At 45.1% G+C, this 22,602-nt stretch overlaps 1 protein-coding gene and 1 long non-coding RNA gene across 52 annotated transcripts; one reads left to right on the forward strand and one right to left on the reverse strand.

Annotated features, from left to right (window-relative positions):
* Positions 1-6,696: 6,696 nt before the first annotated feature.
* On the reverse strand, positions 6,697-16,469 carry zgc:193726 (uncharacterized protein LOC561161 homolog). 6 transcript variants are annotated; one of them, XM_049566587.1, is made up of 6 exons: positions 16,320-16,469; positions 15,761-15,802; positions 15,159-15,206; positions 14,770-14,964; positions 14,672-14,695; positions 6,698-7,016 (listed from the first exon to the last, which is right to left on the reverse strand). In XM_049566587.1, the coding sequence occupies exons 1-6, from the start codon at positions 16,433-16,435 to the stop codon at positions 6,881-6,883; spliced, it is 561 nt and encodes a 186-aa protein (XP_049422544.1). In that variant the 5' UTR covers positions 16,436-16,469; the 3' UTR covers positions 6,698-6,880. The 6 variants fall into 6 exon arrangements, with proteins under 6 accessions (XP_049422547.1, XP_049422544.1, XP_049422545.1 ...); XM_049566588.1 differs by lacking the exon at positions 6,698-7,016 and adding an exon at positions 11,011-11,564 and having other exon boundaries at positions 15,761-15,799; XM_049566586.1 differs by lacking the exon at positions 6,698-7,016 and adding an exon at positions 11,011-11,564.
* LOC125882737 (uncharacterized) lies at positions 7,003-14,665 on the forward strand. 46 transcript variants are annotated; one of them, XR_007448365.1, is made up of 7 exons: positions 7,003-7,071; positions 7,113-7,235; positions 7,277-7,440; positions 7,525-7,789; positions 7,831-7,957; positions 11,844-12,464; positions 12,594-14,665. It is a non-coding gene; the product is annotated as an uncharacterized LOC125882737 (long non-coding RNA). The 46 variants fall into 46 exon arrangements; XR_007448395.1 differs by lacking the exons at positions 7,525-7,789; positions 7,831-7,957 and adding an exon at positions 11,579-11,742 and having other exon boundaries at positions 7,023-7,235; positions 7,277-7,481; positions 11,784-11,865; positions 11,948-12,007; positions 12,131-12,464; XR_007448362.1 differs by lacking the exons at positions 7,525-7,789; positions 7,831-7,957 and adding an exon at positions 11,579-11,742 and having other exon boundaries at positions 7,023-7,235; positions 7,277-7,481; positions 11,784-11,865; positions 11,907-12,464.
* Positions 16,470-22,602: the final 6,133 nt, after the last annotated feature.

Below are 22,602 nucleotides of genomic sequence, written 5' to 3' on the forward strand. Positions count from 1 at the left end.
GAGCATTGTGTGTGTGTCTGTGTCCACTCAACATGTTAATGAGCTCATTTACATGTGTGAGAGGAAGCAGCACATGTGTTCTTTATTAACGTCTCATACATTATTCATACAGATCTGCAGCCGCAGCCGCGCTCGCAACTCATTTTAATTATAAAACACTCTGTAACTACACCAACTAGTCTCATGTTTTATATATATACATATATTCTCTCTGTGTAGGTATACGTGTGTTTCTGCTGCTGCGCTCGCAACTCATTTTATTTATAAAACAATAATTCACCCTGTCACCATGCTGACACTCACATCATATATAACATTAGATATAACCTGTATAAACTGTGACAGTATATGAGACATTAAAGCGGCTGATTGTTTTGTTCTTTACGACGTCTTGTCATGTTTCTCTGCTGTGACTGATCGTCTCAGGATAAACTGATCGATTGATAAACACTCAGAGGTCTGACCAGGTTTCACTGATGAAGCTGCTGCGTCACATTTATCTCCTCTAATAAATCACCAATCGATTATTGAGCAGGTTAAACGTCTGCAGCTCAGTCCACACACACACACACACACACACACACACACACACACACACACACACACACGTCAGTCTCTTCTTCCTCTGTCTGTGCTGACGGACGTGTGACTTCACTTCCTCTTTCAGTTTATTGATAATGATCGTTTTTATCTTTGTTACAGGTCGTCAATTAAAAGACTTTTATTTTAAAGAGACACTTCCTGTCAGCTTCAGTCTGTGGAGTTTAATGGACCTCTGAGATCAGCTGATGAAGACTTCCTTCATCTTCATCACACCAATAGTGAGTAAGGCAAACACCAACACACACATACATCTATACATCGTCATTTTCATCTTCATCTTCATCTTCACCTTCATCTGTCTGTGGTATAAACATCTCCATATGAACTGATGACATATCGAATCCTCGAGGACTGTTTTAACGTTCATGACATAGTTTTCAGACGTAAACACGACATTCACATTCTTCAGTCGGAGAAAAGATTCCATGTTTAATGATATTTAAACCTGTCAGACGACACTCAGGCCACACTGGGTTTAAGCTGTGATGTTTAAACCTGTCAGACAACACTCGGGGCACACTGGATTTCATCTGTGATGTTTACACCTGTCAGACGACACTCGGGGCACACTGGGTTTAAGCTGTGACGTTTACACCTGTCAGACGACACTCGGGGCACACTGGGTTTCAGCTATGATGTTTACACCTGTCAGACAACACTCGGGGCACACTGGGTTTCAGCTATGATGTTTACACCTGTCAGACAACACTTGGGGCACACTGGGTTTAAGCTGTGATGTTTAAACCTGTCAGACAACACTCGGGGCACACTGGGTTTAAGCTATGATGTTTACACCTGTTAGACAACACTCGGGGCACACTGGGTTTCAGCTGTGATGTTTAAACCTGTCAGACAACACTCGGGGCACACTGGGTTCCAGCTATGATGTTTACACCTGTCAGACAACACTCGGGGCACACTGGGTTTAAGCTGTGTTGTTTACACCTGTTAGACAACACTCGGGGCTTCTGGGTTTCATCTGTGATGTTTAAACCTGTCAGACGACACTTGGGGCACACTGGGTTTCAGCTATGATGTTTACACCTGTTAGACAACACTCGGGGCACACTGGGTTTAAGCTGTGTTGTTTACACCTGTCAGACGACACTTGGGGCACATGGGTTTCAGGGGTGATGTTTAAACCTGTCTGACGACAGTTGGGGCACACTGGGTTTCAGCTGCAAGAAGTTATTGTTCTTGGCCCCAAACAACTCAGAGACTCTTTATCTGATGACATAGTTTCTCTAGATGGCATTGCTCTGGCCTCTAGCACTACCGTAAGAAACCTCGGAGTAATATTTGATCAAGATTTGTCTTTTAATTCTCATTTAAAACAAACCTCACGGACTGCATTTTTTCATCTGCGTAATATTGTGAAAATTAGGCCTATCCTGACCCGAAAAGATGCAGAAAAATTGGTCCACGCTTTTGTTACCTCTAGGCTGGATTACTGTAACTCTCTATTATCAGGTAGCTCTAGTAAGTCCTTAAAAACTCTCCAGCTAATTCAGAATGCAGCAGCACGTGTACTAACAGGAACTAAGAAACGTGATCATATCTCTCCTGTTTTAGCTTCTCTGCACTGGCTCCCTGTAAAATCCAGAATTGAATTTAAAATCCTACTGTTAACTTTTAAAGCTCTAAATGGTCAAGCTCCGTCATATCTTAGAGAGCTCATAGTGCCATATTATCCCACCAGAACACTGCGCTCTGAGAACGCAGGGTTACTCGTGGTCCCTAAAGTCTCCAAAAGTAGATCAGGAGCCAGAGCCTTCAGCTATCAGGCTCCTCTCCTGTGGAATCATCTTCCTGTTACGTCCGGGAGGCAGACACCGTCTCCACATTTAAGACTAGACTTAAGACTTTCCTCTTTGATAAAGCTTATAGTTAGGGCTGGCTCAGGCTTGCCCTGTACCAGCCCCTAGTTAGGCTGACTTAGGCCTAGTCTGCCGGAGGACCCCCCTATAATACACCGGGCCCCTTCTCTCCTTCTCTCTCTCTCTCTCGCTCTCTCGTAATCTATTACTGCATCTTGCTAACTCGGCCATTCTGGATGTCACTAACTCGGCTTCTTTTCCGGAGCCTTTGTGCTCCACTGTCTCTCAGATTAACTCATATCACAGCGGTGCCTGGACAGCGTGACGTGTGTGGTTGTGCTGCTGCCGTGGTCCTGCCAGATGCCTCCTGCTGCTGCTGCCATCATTAGTCATTAGTCATACTTCTACTGTTATTATACACATATGATTATTGTCACACATGTATACTGCCAGATATTATTACATACTTTCAACATATTGTACCACAGTAGCCAGAACTATAATATTATTACTTTCAATAATGTTGTTGTAAGCTACTGTCATTACCTGCATCTCTCTCTCTCTCTCTCTCTCTCTCTCTCTCTCTCTCTGTCTCATTGTGTCATGTGGATTACTGTTAATTTATCATGTTGATCTGTTCTGTACGACATCTATTGCATGTCTGTCCGTCCTGGAAGAGGGATCCCTCCTCAGTTGCTCTTCCTGAGGTTTCTACCGTTTTTTCCCCGTTAAAGGGTTTTTTGGGGAGTTTTTCCTGATCAGCTGTGAGGGTCATAAGGACAGAGGGATGTCGTATGCTGTAAAGCCCTGTGAGGCAAATTGTGATTTGTGATATTGGGCTTTATAAATAAAACTGATTGATTGATTGATTAAACCTGTCAGACAACACTTGGGTCACACTGGGTTTCAGCTGTGATGTTTACACCTGTCAGACGACATTCGGGGCACATGGGTTTCAGCTGTGATGTTTAAACCTGTCAGACAACGTTCGGGTCACACTGGGTTTCGTATGTGTTTTATTGACTTTGTATTTATACGTCTTTATTAACATCATATGTAAAGTTCAGTGCTGAACAGACGATCTGATGGATGCTGATGATTCTACTGAAGGAAACTCAGAATCATCTTAATGACCTCAATCAACAAATCAACAAAACAAACAGCACTCAGATGTCTGACAGCTTTTGTCAGTGATCAGGAACATGAACACAGGAAATATTAGATATAAATAAATAAACATTAAAACATTTTACGCAGCTCCGTCAGTCACAACTCAAACATTTAAAGATCATTTAATAATGATAATAATTAAAAATAAAAGCAGTAAATAATAATTCAGACGTGGATCTTTGTCTCCACCTGCTGGCCCCTTTTATTTTTCATCTCATGTGGATCATTATTTAGTTTTTACTGAAGATTCAGCTGCAGAAAATACAGAAATATTCAGATTATATATAATGTATTATAATGTAATATATTATATAATTTAACATAATATTAAATAATATAACATAATAAAGGATAATATATTATTATGTAATATAATAACATGTAATTTAACATTCTATAGGATAATATAATACAATATAATATAGGATAATATAATGTAATGGAAAATAAAAAAATAAAATAGAATTAAGATAAAATAATTTCGGCCCACCACCCGCAGAGGGATCAAGAAGGGTTCGGTGCAATGTGGATTGGGCAGCAGACCGAGGCGGGGGCCTTGGCGGTCCGATCCTCGGTTACAGAAGTTGGCTCTTGGGACATGGAATGTCACCTCTCTGGCGGGGGAGGAGCCGGAGCTTGTGGAAGAGGTTGAGCGCTACCGGCTAGATATAGTTGGCCTCACCTCGACACATAGTTTTGGGTCTGGAACCCTAGTCCTTGAGAGGGGTTGGACTCTCTCCTTCACTGGAGTTGCTCCGGGTGAGAGGCGGAGGGCCGGGGTGGGCTTCCTGATAGCCCCCAGACTCTCTGCCTGTAAGTTGGGGTTCACCCGGGTAGACGAAAGGGTTGCTTCCCTGCGCCTTCGGGTCGGGGATCGGGTCCTGACTGTTGTCTGTGCTTATGCACCGAACAACAGTTCAGAGTACCCACCCTTTTTGGAGTCCCTGGGACGGGTGCTGGACAGTGTCCCGACCGGGGACTCCATTGTTCTGCTGAGGGACTTCAACGCTCACGTGGGCAATGACAGCGGGACCTGGAGGGGCGTGATTGGGAGGAACGGCCTGCCCGATCTGAACCCGAGTGGTGTTCAGTTATTGGACTTCTGTGCGGGTCGCAGTTTGGCCATAACTAACACCATGTTCAAACATAAGGATGTCCATCGGTGCACGTGGCACCAGCCTAGGTCGCAGGTCAATGATCGACTTTGTAGTCGTATCATTTGACATGCGGCCATATGTTCTGGACACTCGGGTGAAGAGAGGAGCAGAGCTGTCAACTGATCACCACCTGGTGGTGAGTTGGATCAGATGGTGGGGGAAGACGCCGCACAGACCTGGCAGGCCCAAACGAACAGTGAGGGTCTGCTGGGAACGCCTGGCGGAAGAACCTGTCCAGATGATCTTCAACTCCCACCTCCGGGAGAGCTTCGACTGCGTCCCGAGGGCGGAGGGGGACATTAAGTCCGAATGGGCCTTGTTCCGCTCTGCCATTGTCGAGGCGGCGGTTGTGAGCTGTGGCCGCAAGGCCGCTGGGGCCAGTCACGGCGGTAATCCCCGAACCCGCTGGTGGACACCAGAGGTGAGGGGAGCTGTAAGGCTGAAGAAGGAGGCCTACAGGGCATGGTTGGTCAGTGGGTCTCCGGAAGCAGCTGACGGGTACCGGCGGGCCAAGCGGAGCGCAGCGGCGGCAGTCGTTGAGGCAAAAACTCGGGCGTGGGAGGAGTTTGGTGAGGCCATGGAGGAAGACTATCGATCGGCTCCAAAGAGGTTCTGGCAAACCGTCCGGCGCCTCAGGGGAAGCGGCAACTTGCTCACACTGTTTACAGTGGGGGCGGGGAGCTGCTGACGTCAACTGGGGACATTGTCGGGCAGTGGAAGGAATACTTTGAGGAGCTCCTCAATCCCACCAACACGTATTCCAGTGAGGAAACAGAGACGGGGGTCTCGGGGGTGGGTCGTCCAATCTCTGGGGCAGAAGTTGCTGAGGTAGTGAAACAACTCCGAGGCGGCGGAGCCCTGGGGGTGGATGAGATTCGTCCCGGATATCTCAAGGCTCTGGATGTTGTAGGGCAGTCCTGGCTGACACACCTCTGCAACATTGCGTGGACATCGGGGGCAGTGCCTCTGGAGTGGCAGACCGGGGTGGTGGTCCCCATTTTCAAGAAAGGGGACCAGAGGGTGTGTTCCAACTACAGGGGGATCACACTCCTCAGCCTGCCCGGTAAGGTCTACTCCAGGGTGCTGGAGAAGAGGGTCCGGTCGATAGTTGAACCTCAGATTGAGGAGGAGCAATGTGGTTTTCGTCCCGGACGCGGAACCGTGGACCAGTTCTTTACCCTCGCCAGGGTGCTGGAGGGGGCATGGGAGTTTGCCTAACCAGTCCACATGTGTTTTGTGGATTTGGAGAAGGCTTACGACCGTGTCCCCAGGGTGGGGGGTGCTCCGGGAGTATGGGGTTGGTGGCCCCTTGCTAAGGGCCATCCAGTCCCTGTACCGAAGGAGCATGAGTCTGGTTCGCGTGGCTGGCAGTAAGTCAGACCTGTTCCTGGTGAGGGTTGGACTCTGCCAGGGCTGCCCTTTGTCACCGGTTCTGTTCATAACTTTTATGGACAGAATTTCTAGGCGCAATCAATCAATCAATCAATCAATTTTATTTATAAAGCCCAATATCACAAATCACAATTTGCCTCACAGGGCTTTACAGCATACGACATCCCTCTGTCCTTATGACCCTCACAGCTGATCAGGAAAAACTCATTGGTCAAAAACTAACAAAAGCGTGGACCAATTTTTCTGCATCTTTTCGGGTCAGGATAGGCCTAATTTTCGCAATATTACGCAGATGAAAAAATGCAGTCCGTGAGGTTTGTTTTAAATGAGAATTAAAAGACAAATCTTGATCAAATATTACTCTGAGGTTTCTTACGGTAGTGGCAGAGGCCAGAGCAATGCCATCTAGAGAAACTATGTCATCAGATAAAGAGTCTCTGAGTTGTTTGGGGCCAAGAACAATAACTTCAGTTTTGTCTGAATTTAACATCAGGAAATTGGTGCTCATCCAAGTTTTTATGTCTTTAAGGCAGTTATGGAGTTTAGTTAATTGATTAGTTTCTTCTGGCTTGACCAATGAGCTTTACTGTCTCTGAATACCCATGATCCTCAGCACCTGTCATCATGGAGACCAGTTCATGTGATGATGAAGATGATGATAATGATGATGATGGTGATGGTGATGATGATAATGATGATGATGATGATGATGATGATGAAGATGATGGCTGCTGCGTCCTGTCACTTCTTCCCGACACCAAACGGGTCAGTTGTGGCGCCGCCGGCTGTCTCGTCTCCACTCTGCAGGGAGGAGCCGAGGTTTGCTGTCAGACAGGTGGGGAGGACGCACTGTGGACTGTACATCACAGGTGAGACACTGTGGACAGACAGGTAGAGACACAGACCACAGGTGAGACACTGAGGACGGACAGGTAGAGACACAGACCACAGGTGAGACACTAAGGACGGACAGGTAGAGACACAGACCACAGGTGAGACACTGAGGACGGACAGGTAGAGACACAGACCACAGGTGAGACACTGAGGACGGACAGGTAGAGACACAGACCACAGGTGAGACACTGAGGACGGACAGGTAGAGACACAGACCACAGGTGCGACACTGAGGACGGACAGGTAGAGACAGAGACCACAGGTGAGACACTGAGGACAGACAGGTAGAGACACAGACCACAGGTGCGACACTGAGGACGGACAGGTAGAGACACAGACCACAGGTGAGACACTAAGGACGGACAGGTAGAGACACAGACCACAGGTGAGACACTGAAGACGGACAGGTAGAGACACAGACCACAGGTGAGACACTGAGGACGGACAGGTAGAGACACAGAGACCACAGGTGAGACACTGAGGATGGACAGGTAGAGACACAGACCACAGGTGCGACACTGAGGACGGACAGGTAGAGACACAGATGACAGGTGAGACACTGAGGACAGACAGGTAGAGACACAGACCACAGGTGAGACACTGAAGACGGACAGGTTGAGACACAGACCACAGGTGTGACACTGAGGACGGACAGGTAGAGACACAGACCACAGGTGTGACACTGAGGACAGACAGGTAGAGACACAGACCACAGGTAAGACACTGAGGACAGACAGGTAGAGACACAGACCACAGGTGAGACACTGAAGACGGACAGGTTGAGACACAGACCACAGGTGTGACACTGAGGACGGACAGGTAGAGACACAGAGACGACAGGTGTGACACTGAGGATGGACAGGTAAAGGCACAAAGACGACAGGTGAGACACTGAGGATGGACAGGGAGAGACAGAGACCACGGGTGACAGAGACCTCCCCAAAAAACCCTTTAACGGGGAAAAAACGGTAGAAACCTCAGGAAGAGCAACTGAGGAGGGATCCCTCTTCCAGGACGGACAGACGTGCAATAGATGTCGTACAGAACAGATCAGCATAATGAATTAACAGTAATCCACATGACACAATGAGACAGAGAGAGTAATGACAGTAGCTTACAACAACATTAATGAAAGTAATAATATTATAGTTATAGTTCTGGCTACTGTGGTACAATATGTTGAAAGTATGTATTAATACCTGGCAGTATACATGTGTGACAATAATCATATGTGTATAATAACAGTAGAAGTATGACTAATGACTAATGATGGCAGCAGCAGCAGCAGGAGGCATCTGGCAGGACCACGGCAGCAGCGCAACCACACACGTCACGCTGTCCAGGCACCGCTGTGATATGAGTTAATCTGAGAGACAGTGGAGCACAAAGGCTCCGGAGAAGAAGCCGAGTTAGTGACATCCAGAATGGCCAAGTTAGCAAGATGCAGTAATAGGATACGAGAGAGAGAGAGAGAGAGAGAGAGAAGGAGAGAAGGTGCCCGGTGTATTATAGGGGGGTCCTCCGGCAGACTAGGCCTAAGTCAGCCTAACTAGGGGCTGGTACAGGGCAAGCCTGAGCCAGCCCTAACTATAAGCTTTATCAAAGAGGAAAGTCTTAAGTCTAGTCTTAAATGTGGAGACGGTGTCTGCCTCCCGGACCGTAACAGGAAGATGATTCCACAGGAGAGGAGCCTGATAGCTGAAGGCTCTGGCTCCTGATCTACTTTTGGAGACTTTAGGGACCACGAGTAACCCTGCGTTCTCAGAGCGCAGTGTTCTGGTGGGATAATATGGCACTATGAGCTCTCTAAGATATGACGGAGCTTGACCATTTAGAGCTTTAAAAGTTAACAGTAGGATTTTAAATTCAATTCTGGATTTTACAGGGAGCCAGTGCAGAGAAGCTAAAACAGGAGAGATATGATCTGGTTTCTTAGTTCCTGTTAGTACACTGCTGCATTCTGAATTAGCTGGAGAGTTTTTAAGGACTTACTAGAGCTACCTGATAACAGAGAGTTACAGTAATCCAGCCTAGAGGTAACAAAAGCGTGGACCAATTTTTCTGCATCTTTTCGGGTCAGGATAGGCCTAATTTTCGCAATATTACGCAGATGAAAAAATGCAGTCCGTGAGGTTTGTTTTAAATGAGAATTAAAAGACAAATCTTGATCAAATATTACTCTGAGGTTTCTTACGGTAGTGGCAGAGGCCAGAGCAATGCCATCTAGAGAAACTATGTCATCAGATAAAGAGTCTCTGAGTTGTTTGGGGCCAAGAACAATAACTTCAGTTTTGTCTGAATTTAACATCAGGAAATTGGTGCTCATCCAAGTTTTTATGTCTTTAAGGCAGTTATGGAGTTTAGTTAATTGATTAGTTTCTTCTGGCTTCATCGATAAATACAACTGAGTATCATCCGCATAACAATGGAAATTTATAGAGTGATTTCTAATGATGTTACCTAGAGGAAGCAGCCGAGTGGTGGAGGGTGTCAGGTTCGGTGACGGGAGGATCTCGTCCCTGCTTTTTGCGGATGACGTGGTCCTCCTAGCTCCATCGAACAGAGACCTCCAGCTCTCGCTGGGGCGGTTCGCAGCCGAGTGTGAAGTGGCTGGGATGAGAATCAGCACCTCCAAGTCTGAGGCCATGGTCCTCAGCCGGAAAAGGGTGGATTGCCCACTCCGGGTCAGGGGGGAGGTCCTTCCTCAGGTGGGGGAGTTTAAGTATCTCGGGTTTGTCATGAACGTGGCTCGGAAAGGACACAAAGGCTCGATTCTTTTCCGGTTAGACAAGAACGAGGTTTATTCAAAAAGACAGGCAGGGTTCGGTACACAGAATATCAATCAGGACTGGCAAAGGTATCCAAATCGTGAGGCAAAGACTAGATCAAAAGACAAAACTGTTATTACCGGCAAGACGAGACAAGATAGAGTGCTGGAACGAGGACTGTGAAGTACGACGAACTGGCAACAAGACAGGGGAAGACATGAGGGTTAAATACATGAGGTAATAGGGGTTGATGAGACACAGCTGGGGAGGAACAATCAGGGAGCAGGTGTGACAGCGCCAGACAGGAAGTAAAACCTACGGAGACAAGGAGAGGCAGGTGAACACTTCAAAATAAAACAGGAAGTACAAGACAAGACACAAAACATGAACATGAAATGGGTAACTAAACTTAACAGAAAAACAGGATCATGACAGGGGTCTTGTTCACGAGTGAGGGCAGGATGGAGCGGGAGATTGACAGGCGGATTGGGGCAGCGTCAGCAGTGATGCAGGCGCTTAACCGGTCCGTTGTGGTGAAAAGGGCGCTTAGCCAGAAAGCGAAGCTCTCGATTTACCGGTCGATCTACATTCCAATCCTCACCTATGGTCACGAGCTCTGGGTAGTGACCGAAAGAATGAGATCGCGAATACAAGCGGCCAAAATGAGTTTCCTCCGCAGGGTGGCTGGGCTCAGCCTTAGGGATAGGGTGAGGAGCTCAGACATCTGGGAGGGACTCGGAGTAGAGCTGCTGCTCCTCCACATCGAGAGGAGCCAGTTGAGGTGGTTCGGGCATCTGGTAAGGATGCCTTCTGGACGCCTCCCTTGGGAGGTGTTTCGGGCATGTCCAACCGGGAGGAGACCTCGGGGCACGCTGGAGGGATTACATCACCCGGCTGGCCTGGGAACGCCTCGGGGTTCCCTCGGAAGAGCTGACAGAAGTGGCTGGGGAGAGGACTGTCTGGGCTTCTTTGCTGAGGCTGCTGCCCCCGCGACCCGGACCCGGATAAGCAGAGGACGACGAGTACGAGTACGAGTAAAATAATTTCATATAAAATAATATAATGTAATTCTATATAATATAATATAATATAATAATATAATATAATATAATAAAATATAACATAATATAATATAAGATAATAAAATATAATTTAATGTAAGTTAATATAGTATAACGTTTGACATGTGACAGCCCACAGCACAAAGTGTTGACAGCATCACATCAGACTTTATTACACATATTATTATATATTGTATACACGACATTACATCATGTTATTATAATCATAACTGAATGAACTACAGCTCCCAGAGTGCATTTCACCAACAGACATCCAATCACACAGCTTCAGGAAGTGTCAGACGTATTTTAATTTCAACAGTTTATTTAATGGAGCCCAGAGACTTTCCAGACTGATGATGTCATCGCTCAGGATCTAAGCACCAGTTTGTTTCTGACCAATGAGCTTTACTGTCTCTGAATACCCATGATCCTCAGCACCTGTCATCATGGAGACCAGTTCATGTGATGATGAAGATGATGATAATGATGATGATGGTGATGGTGATGATGATAATGATGATGATGATGATGATGATGATGAAGATGATGGCTGCTGCGTCCTGTCACTTCTTCCCGACACCAAACGGGTCAGTTGTGGCGCCGCCGGCTGTCTCGTCTCCACTCTGCAGGGAGGAGCCGAGGTTTGCTGTCAGACAGGTGGGGAGGACGCACTGTGGACTGTACATCACAGGTGAGACACTGTGGACAGACAGGTAGAGACACAGACCACAGGTGAGACACTGAGGACGGACAGGTAGAGACACAGACCACAGGTGAGACACTAAGGACGGACAGGTAGAGACACAGACCACAGGTGAGACACTGAGGACGGACAGGTAGAGACACAGACCACAGGTGAGACACTGAGGACGGACAGGTAGAGACACAGACCACAGGTGCGACACTGAGGACGGACAGGTAGAGACACAGACCACAGGTGAGACACTGAGGACGGACAGGTAGAGACAGAGACCACAGGTGAGACACTGAGGACAGACAGGTAGAGACACAGACCACAGGTGCGACACTGAGGACGGACAGGTAGAGACACAGACCACAGGTGAGACACTAAGGACGGACAGGTAGAGACACAGACCACAGGTGAGACACTGAAGACGGACAGGTAGAGACACAGACCACAGGTGCGACACTGAGGACGGACAGGTAGAGACACAGATGACAGGTGAGACACTGAGGACAGACAGGTAGAGACACAGACCACAGGTGAGACACTGAAGACGGACAGGTTGAGACACAGACCACAGGTGTGACACTGAGGACGGACAGGTAGAGACACAGACCACAGGTGTGACACTGAGGACAGACAGGTAGAGACACAGACCACAGGTAAGACACTGAGGACAGACAGGTAGAGACACAGACCACAGGTGAGACACTGAAGACGGACAGGTTGAGACACAGACCACAGGTGTGACACTGAGGACGGACAGGTAGAGACACAGAGACGACAGGTGTGACACTGAGGACGGACAGGTAAAGGCACAAAGACGACAGGTGAGACACTGAGGATGGACAGGGAGAGACAGAGACCACGGGTGACACACTGAGGACGGACAGGTAAAGGGACAGAGACCACAGGTGAGACACTGAGGACGGACAGGTAGAGACACAGAGACGACAGGTGCGACACTGAGGACGGACAGGTAGAGACGCAGAGACGACAGGTGTGACACTGAGGACGGACAGATAAAGGGACAGAGACCACAGGTGAGACACTGAGGATGGACAGGGAGAGACAGAGACCACTTTGACTCCGCTTTCTGCTATTTAAGCAAGTACAGGTGAGTCAGATGTGTACACGTAAACCAGATCTGTACAGGTGAGTCTGGTGTGCACAGGTGAGTCGGATGTGTACAGGTGAGTCAGAGGTGTACAGGTGATTCAGATGTGTACAGGTGAGCCAAATGTGTACAGGTGATTCAGATGTGTACAGGTGAGCCAAATGTGTACAGGTGAGTCAGATGTGTACAGGTAAGTCAGATGTGTACAGGCGAGTCAGATGTGTACAGATGAATGAGATCTGTACAGGTGAGTCAGATGTGTACAGGTAAGTCAGGTGTACACAGATGAGTAAGGTTTGTACAGGTAAGTCAGGTGTGTACAGGTGAGTCAGATGTGTAAAGGCGAGTCAGGTGTGTACAGGTGAGTCAGACATGTACAGGTGAGTCGGATATTACAGGTGAGTCAGATGTGTACAGGTGAACCAGATGTGTACAGTTGAGTCAGGTGTGTACAGGTGAGTCAGATGTGTACAGGTATGTCAGGAGTGTACAGGTGAGTCAGATGTGTAGAGGTGAGTCAGATGTGTACAGGTAGGTCAGATGTGTACAGGTGAGTCAGATGTGTAAAGGTGAGTCAGATGTGTACAGATGAGTCAGGTGTGTTCAGGAAGTGAGGTGTACACAGGTGAGTCAGAATTTTACAGGTGAGTCAGATGTGTAGAGATGAATGAGATCTGTATAGGTGAGTCAGGTGTTTACAGGTAAGTCAGGTGTACACAGATGAGTAAGGTGTGTACAGGTAAGTCAGGTGTGTACAGGTGAATCAGGTGTGTCAACGTGAGTCAGGTGTGTACAGGTGAGTCAGACGTGTACAGGTGAACCAGATGTGTACAGTTGAGTCAGGTGTGTACAGGTGAATCAGGTGTGTCAACGTGAGTCAGGTGTGTACAGGTGAGTCAAATGTGTCCAGGTGAGTCAGATGTGTACAGGTAAGTCAGGAGTGTACAGGTGAGTCAGATGTGTAGAGGTGAGTCAGATGTGTACAGGTAAACCAGATGTGTACAGGCGAGTCAGATGTGTAAAGGTGAGTCAGATGTGTACAGATGAGTCAGGTGTGTTCAGGTAAGTGAGGTGTACACAGGTGAGTCAGAATTTTACAGGTGAGTCAAATGTGTACAGGTGAGTCAGATGTTTACAGATGAATGAGATCTGTACAGGTGAGTCAGATGTTTACAGGTAAGTCAGGTGTACACAGATGAGTAAGGTGTGTACAGGTAAGTCAGGTGTGTACAGGTGAATCAGATGTGTACAGGTGAGTCAAAGGTGTAGAGGTGAGTCAAATGTGTACAGGTGAGTCAGAGGTGTACAGGTGATTCAGATATGTACAGGTGAGTCAAATATGTACAGGTGAGTCAGAGGTGTAAAGGTGAGTCAGAGGTGTACAGGTGAGTCAGATGTGTACAGGTGAGTCAAATGTGTACAGGTGAGTCAGAGGTGTAAAGGTGAGTCAGATGTGTACAGGTGAGTCGGAGGTGTACAGGTGAGTCAGATGTGTACAGGTGAGTCAAATGTGTACAGGTGAGTCAGAGGTGTAAAGGTGAGTCAGATGTGTACAGGTGAGTCAGAGGTGTAAAGGTGAGTCAGATGTGTACAGGTGAGTCAGAGGTGTAAAGGTGAGTCAGGTGTGCACAAGTGGGTCAGATGTGTACTGGTGAGTAAGAGGTGTACAGGTGAGTCAGATGTGTACAGGTGAGTCAAATGTGTCCAGGTGAGTCAGGTGTGTACAGGTGAGTCAGGTGTGCACAGGTGAGTCAGATGTGTACTGGTGAGTAAGAGGTGTACAGGTGAGTCAGATGTGTACAGGTGAGTCAAATGTGTCCAGGTGAGTCAGTTGTGCACAGGTGAGTCAGGTGTGTACTGGTGAGTCAGATGTGTACTGGTGAGTAAGAGGTGTACAGGTGAGTCAGATGTGTACAGGTGAGTCAAATGTGTCCAGGTGAGTCAGTTGTGCACAGGTGAGTCAGGTGTGTACTGGTGAGTCAGATGTGTACAGGTGAATCTTACACTTTCTCCATTGGAAGAACAAACCTGAAAAACAAACAGAGTCGAGTTTCAACAAATTTTAAAGGTACAGTAAATAAGTCAGTAATAAATCTACGTACACGAAAGTCGAGACGCCCGTGATGTTTGTTCTGTCTTCCATCGTGTTGTTCATCATATCGTTCATTGTGTCGTTGGTCGTGATGTTCATTGTGTTCATCACGTTGCTCATGACGTTATTTGCTGAGACGTTAATAGTGTTTTTCAGCGTGCTGTTCATCATGTCGTTGTTGGTTGTGATGTTTGTGTTGATGTCTCTGAGGAAGTAAACAAATCAACTTCTATTCATCTCATAGTGAAGTTTTTCCTAAAACAGCTGTTTTTGGTAATCAAGACGATTTTACTGATGAAGGTCAGGGAACATCTGATGTGTTTAATGTGTCGTATTCTCTGTTTGTGTGTGTGTGTGTGTGTGTGTTATTGTTTGTAGTTGTGTGTATTAGTGTGTGACCTTGTAAAGTTGCTCTCGGTGTTGTTGCCGTGGTGATGAGACTCAAACCTGCAGACAAAACAGAAACAAACATCACAACAAAATTTTATTTATTTCTCAAGTCACATTTTATTTTTAATGAGTGTTTGTGTGAGAGGGTGGTTTACGTTCGTCACAGCTGATCGGCACAAACAAACAAATAAACACAAATTCAAACCTGTTTAATTATAATTTTAATAATGACTTTTTAAAAAAAATATATCTGCATGTCAGATCTGACACAGGAATTATCTGTATTGTTATAATATCATTATCAGTTAATTTAATATTCATTTCTTTGTTTATATAAGTTTATAAATCACATCTCATACATTATGTAAAATGTCTTCATGATGAAAAAGTGCTCAGAGAAATTTTCCTCCATCAGAACTGATCTGAAAATATAAATATAATTAAAATGTAAATGACGTCTCGTCATGATTTAATAACTCTGATACAATTCATTTTATTTATTATTATTTTTTATTTTATTATTATAATCATGCCTGAGAGTCTGATCATTACATCATGATTGATTTATTGATCATCTTTAATGATCAGATATCAAATCACTTCAGACTCACCTGCTGGAGTTTGTCTTTCTGTCAGAGTTCATATCATCACTGCTACAGACAGGAGACATGACCATCACCATCATCTTCATAATCATCACCATCATCACCATCATCATCACCATCATCACCATCACCATCATCATCATCATCATCATCTTCATAATCATCACCATCATCACCATCATCATCACCATCATCACCATCACCATCACCATCATCATCATCTTCATAATCATCACCATCATCACCATCACCATCATCATCATCATCATCATCTTCATAATCATCACCATCATCACCATCATCATCACCATCAACACCATCACCATCACCATCATCATCATCTTCATAATCATCACCATCATCACCATCATCATCACCATCATCACCATCTTCATAATCATCATCACCATCATCATCATCATCGTCATCATCATCTTCATAATCATCACCATCATCATCATCATCATCATCATCTTCATAATCATCACTATCATCATCATCATCATTAACTTTTCTCCTTTGATCTTCTGATCAGATATCAAAGTTTAACGTGTTTAAATCTCACCTGTTGAGTGAAGGAGGAAGAGGACCAGCAGAGACAGATATCATCATCATCATCATCATCATCATCATCGTCATCATTGTCAGAGACAGAGCGGCAGACTGAACGGACTTCATCATCTGACTACAGACAGACAGACGGACAGAGAGGAGGGCGACTGTATTTATACTCTGAGTGTGATGGACCTGAGGTTAGTGTGAGACTCTTCATCATCAGTTTGAAGGCCTCGTCTTGTCAGGCCTTCATCATCTGAAGGTCTCTGTGTCCAGTCTCAATATTGACTCTGTCCCTTTATCTCCTGTCCTGTCTCCAGGTTCATGAGAACCATGTGACCTCTGGACCGCTCTGTCACCACGGAAACAACTGGAGTTTCAACTCAGATACGATGTTGTCATCATGATGTCAGCAAAAGGTGAAACCAGTTGTTTTTTTCTGTTGGTCTCTTCAATCTTAGTCTCTCTCCGTGTGGATCGATGATCAACTGAAACTACAACCTTCTTGTCAGATAGAGACAACGGACAGAGTGGAACCTGATGTGAAGTCTGATATAGACCACAGCCTGAGATCTGTGTGCTCAGGCACACTCAGGGTCTGAATGTCTCTGTCAGGAGACAGACGGCCGGGGATTCTGTTTCTGGACTGACGAGTTCAATAACTCGTACTTTGGGTTGTTACTGCAGCGTCACTGTGATGGAGTCTTATAAACCCAGGAGGGCGGGGCACAAGTAAAAATCAGTCAATCAAAGTGTGCAGAGTGACACACTGAGAGTATAAAGTGTTAATTAAAGAAGAGATGATGTTTGGGTTTTATTCTGACCAGGAGATGGACGCACTAGTTAAAATTACAAATGACCTTCTGATTGCTTCAGACAAAGGACTCGTCTCTGTACTTGTTTTATTAGATCTTAGTGCGGCGTTTGACACAATTGACCATCAAATTCTACTGCAGAGACTGGATCACTTAATTGGCCTAAAAGGTTCTGCACTGAGCTGGTTTAAATCTTATTTATCTGATCGTTTTCAGTTTGTTGACATTCATAATGAATCATCCTTACGTACTAAAGTTTGTTTTGGAGTTCCGCAAGGTTCTGTGCTCGGACCAATCCTATTTACTCTATATATGCTTCCTTTAGGTAACATCATTAGAAATCACTCTATAAATTTCCATTGTTATGCGGATGATACTCAGTTGTATTTACCGATGAAGCCAGAAGAAAGTAATCAATTAACTAAACTCCATAACTGCCTTAAAGACATAAAAACTTGGATGAGCACCAATTTCCTGATGTTAAATTCAGACAAAACTGAAGTTATTGTTCTTGGCCCCAAACAACTCAGAGACTCTTTATCTGATGACATACAGTAAAAAACTGGAGGCCTGTGTTGCTGCTCTGCACTGATTACAAGCTCCTCTCTAAAGTGTTGGCGTCCAGGCTGAGTAAAGTAATGGGACAAGTCATTCATTGTGATCAGACCTACTGTGTTCCAGGTAGTTCCAGGTTGAGCCTTTGTTGCATAAACTTAGATCTGACCTACGGGGTCTGACAATTCCTGGTTGTACTGCACCTTTAAAATTGTCTGCTTATGCAGATGATTTGGTCATTTTGGTGAACAGTCAGCAGGATATTGATATTTTGGTGAGAAATGTCATCCAGTTTGGTTTAATGTCCTCAGCCAAGGTCAACTGGGATAAAAGTGAAGCTCTCAGTGTTGGAGCTATATTAGAGGAAAAAGCTCAGTTTGCCTGGAGGGTTGATTTGGAAGAAAGGGGGTGGGGGGGAATATTTAGGTGTGTTTCTAGGGGATCAGTCTGTTGTTCTTAAAAACTGGGATAATGTTCTCGAAAAGGTCAAGGGTCGATTAGCTAGGTGGAAGTGGACTGTAATGAAAATGTCCTACAGAGGTAGGGTCCTCATCGCAAATAATTTAGTTTCATCTATCTTGTGGCACCGCCTGTCAGTTGTTGACCCCCCACCAGACCTGCTGTCTAAGATCCAGGTTCTTCTTGTGGATTTCTTCTGGGACAAACTACACTGGCTACCTCAGAGTGTGCTGTATCTGCGGAGGGATGAAGGAGGACAGGGCCTGATCCATCTGAGCAGCAGGGGGGCTACCTTCCACTTCCAGTTCCTACAAAGGTTCCTATGTGGTCCTACTGATTTAGTGTGGAGGCCTCTGACTTGCGCTATCTTGAGCCAGTGTGGTGGACTGGGACTTGACAGATCTTTGTTTCTCATGGATTTACAGCAGCTTCACATCAAGGAGTTTCCTGAGTACTATCGTGGAGTGTTTAAGGTGTGGACTAAGTTTAAAAAAGTGAGACTGGGACATCACTGCTCTGCGTTCTGGCTGCTCCAGGAGCCAGTCATCCATGGGACACAGTACAGTCTGTTGGGTGGGGCTGACTCTGCTCAGGCGGTTCTGTATGTCTAACATAGTGACTCTGGGACATGTAGTTCAGCTTGCAGGAGCAAACATGGATAATGCAGCTCCTCTGGCTTCTTGGTTAGAGGTGAGGTCAATGCGGACTATCACTCTGTTGCTAAATAAATGGAGAGATACTCTTTCAGATTGCGAGAAGAATTTGTTAAAGCAATATTGTGATGGTTCTATTAAGCTTGATGAAAATAATGTTTTACCTTCCATTAATGTTTTCCCAGATTTTAGGGACTGTACAGGTCTTTTTTTTGAATAGTGGGAATTCCTCTGGTGTGTCTTTTCAGGATACAAATGGAAAGTTTTGCGCAGGGACAAATTAAATGGTAAAGCTGACACTCCATGGAGAGCTCACTTAGGTCTGAGTGACAATGTTGGACCTGAGTGGAGGGCGCTCTATAAACCACCATTGATTAAAAGGGCTGCTGATCTGCAGTGGAGGGTTTTACATGGTATTATAGCAGTTAATGCTTTTGTATGAGTTATTCATTTGGGTGTTACCCATGTTTGCCCGTTTTGCAGAATTCGAGAAACTGTTTTTCATTGTTTCATGGAGTGTTGTCGACTGCTGCCACTGTTTAGCATGCTTGGAAATGTGTTTGGATTGTTTGGGGAAACTTTCACTAAACGCATGTTCACTCTGGGCTGCAGGTACTCTAAGAAGACCAAAGACAAATGCCAGGTTTTTAACTTCATTCTGGAAAGGGCAAAGATGGCTGTGTATCTGAGCAGAAGAAACTGACTGGAGAATGTTGTGGATGATAATGCTGTTTTAGTGTTTGTAAAAATGTTAAAAACTTGGTTAAAGATTGATTTTAACTACTACAAAATGATGAAGGATCTGGAAACATTTCGCAGGGTGTAGTGTTACAGTGATGCCTTTTGCAGTATTGTAGACCATGAGCTAATTTTTGGGATTGTGTTGAGATGAATTGGATTCTCTGAATCTTTGTTTTATTGAACGTGTCCTGTTTAATAATTTGATTTTTTAATAAAGTATTGTTAAAAATCAAAATCAAATCTCTCTTTGTCTCTGTCTCTGTCTCTGTCTCTCTCTCTCTCTCTCTCTCTGTCTCATTGTGTCATGTGGATTACTGTTAATTTATCATGTTGATCAGTTCTGTACGACATCTATTGCACGTCTGTCCGTCCTGGAAGAGGGATCCCTCCTCAGTTGCTCTTCCTGAGGTTTCTACCATTTTTTCCCTGTTAAAGGGTTTTTTGGGGAGTTTTTCCTGATCAGCTGTGAGGGTCATAAGGACAGAGGGATGTCGTATGCTGTAAAGCCCTGTGAGGCAAATTGTGATTTGTGATATTGGGCTTTATAAATAAAATTGATTGATTGATTGATTGATTGACCAGGTGTTTTAAATTGTAGCCCTGTCATTTTTTAACATTTAATCTGTTTGTATTTTAATATTTAGTAATAAAGTGTTTTTAGATTATCCATGTGTGTCTCTGCATCAGCTGCTGTCGCCATGGCAATGTTTACATTGTTTGGTTTGATACTCCGCCCTGACACGTAAGCCAGTAACAGGTAGAAAGATGCAGGTGTTCCCGGTGGAGTTGACAAGTTTTCTTTCTTTAATGTTTGTTTGTTTGTGTTTGCTTGTTTATCTGCTTCCTCATGACACTAATCACCACTGGCTCAGGTTGAACCCAGTCACATGGTTAGGATAGCTGAAGAATTGATGGATGAAAGGAATTTGGTATGTATGAATGATGGGAGAGGAACCAGGGTGAACATAACTGCAGGTACTGAGTCAGCATTAGACATTACTTTAGTGTCTATTGCTGGAGTTAGTAACTGGGAGGTCTGGACAGATTCAACTGTAGGTAGTGATCACTACCCAGTGTCATGTTTGGTAGGAGAGAGAGTGGATGCAAATGCTAACGCACAAATCTCAAAGTGGGTTTTTGCAAATGCAAAATGGGATTCGTTCCAGGAGTTAAGTGAGGAAACAATGAATGGAATTGACATTTCTGGAGATATAGAGGAAATAAATAATCAGGTAACCTCAGGAATTGTTAGAGGAGCAGAGGGAACTATTCCCAGGAGTAAAAATATAACGAATAGGAAGCTGGTACCATGGTGGACAGAGGAATGTCGTCAGGCTGTTAGAAATAGAAACAGAGCATTTAAACAATTTAAAAGAACTCATAACATGCAACATTTAATCCAGTATAAGAAGGCACAGGCAGTAGTGAGAAGAACAGTACGCCAGGCTAAGAGGGCAAGTTGGAGAAAGCTTTGTGATAGAATAGGAAGAACAACACCTGTGGGAGAGGTATGGGGAATGATAAAGAAGATGGGGGGAGACAGAAGGGTATGGGAATATCCAGTTATGACATCTGGGGAGGAAACAGAGAGAACAATGAGTCAGTATCCAGGTGTGTTAGACAGGAGGGAAGAAACAGGTGAAGCAATTGATGAACCATTTACATTGGCAGAATTGATGAGGGCCATAAATAAATCAAAACCAACATCTCCTGGGAAAGATATGATATGTTATGTGATGCTAAAACACCTAGGGGAAGGAGCGTTATTAAAGTTGCTGCAACTTTATAACAAAGTATGGAAAGAGGGAAGGTTACCAAGTGCATGGAAAGAGGCAGTAGTGATTCCTATAAGAAAACCTGGTAAGGATCCTTCACAACCCACTAGCTATAGCCCAATAGCGCTAATATCAAATCTGTGCAAAATAATGGAAAGGATGATAACAGAGAGGTTATCGTATGATCTTGAGAAGAGAGAAATGCTGGCAAGTTATCAAAGTGGTTTTAGAAAAGGAAGAAATACAATGGATGCAGTGATTAGGTTAGAAACTGAGATAAGAAAGGCACAGGCAAATAAAGAGTCAGTAGTTGCAGTGTTCTTTGACATGGAAAAAGCCTACGACATGATGTGGAAAGAGGGATTGTGAATAAAGCAGTGCAAGATGGGTGTAAGAGGGAAGGTTTTTAATTGGATAAAGGATTTTCGTTTGGAAGGAAAATACAGGAAAGAGCTGGATCAGATTTATCAAGTCAATATGCAGTTGAGAACGGGACTCCTCAAGGTAGTGTGATTAGTCCGTTACTCTTCACTATTATGATAAATGATGTGTTCTCAAAAGTGCCAGAAGATATAGGTAGGTCACTCTTTGCGGATGATGGGGCCCTGTGGAAAAGAGGAAGGAATATCGCGCATGTAACTGGCAAAGTGCAAGGGGCTATTGATGAGGTGGTAGAGTGGGGCTGGGACTGGGGGTGTCGGTTCTCAGTGGAGAAAACCCAGACAGTTTTTTTCAGCAGGAAAAGAATAGAGGAAGGAATGAAACTAAGGATGTATGGGAATGACTTAGAAAGAGTCAGAACATTTAAATTTTTGGGCGTAGTATTTGACTCACGGTTAACATGGGCATGTCATATTGGCAGAATAGAAGAAAAATGTAAAACAGTGATAAATGTATTGAGATGTCTGACAGGTAGGGAATGGGGAGCTAGTTGTTCAGCACTAAAAAGAATATATGTGGCTCTGATAAGATCGGTGTTTTTAATATGGCAGTATTGCCTATGGATCAGCTGCCAGGTCTCATCTTAAGAAGCTGGATGTGGTTCAGGCACAGGCATTGAGAGTGTGCAGTGGGGCTTTTAAAACAACGCCAGTACCTGCTCTACAGGTAGAGATGGGAGTGATGCCACTGGGGCTGAGAAGGAAGCAGCTGATGGTGAATTACTGGGCACATTTCCAGGGACACAGTGATTCTCACCCGACTAAAGAAGTCCTGCAGGAGTGCTGGGAGAATGGGAAAAGTCAGAGGGAAAATTTTGGGCGGGTAGGGAATGATGTGGCAAATGAACTGGGAGT

The sequence above is a fragment of the Epinephelus fuscoguttatus genome, linkage group LG22 (assembly GCF_011397635.1).
Source record: "Epinephelus fuscoguttatus linkage group LG22, E.fuscoguttatus.final_Chr_v1".
In the NCBI taxonomy this organism is placed as follows: domain Eukaryota; kingdom Metazoa; phylum Chordata; class Actinopteri; order Perciformes; family Serranidae; genus Epinephelus; species Epinephelus fuscoguttatus.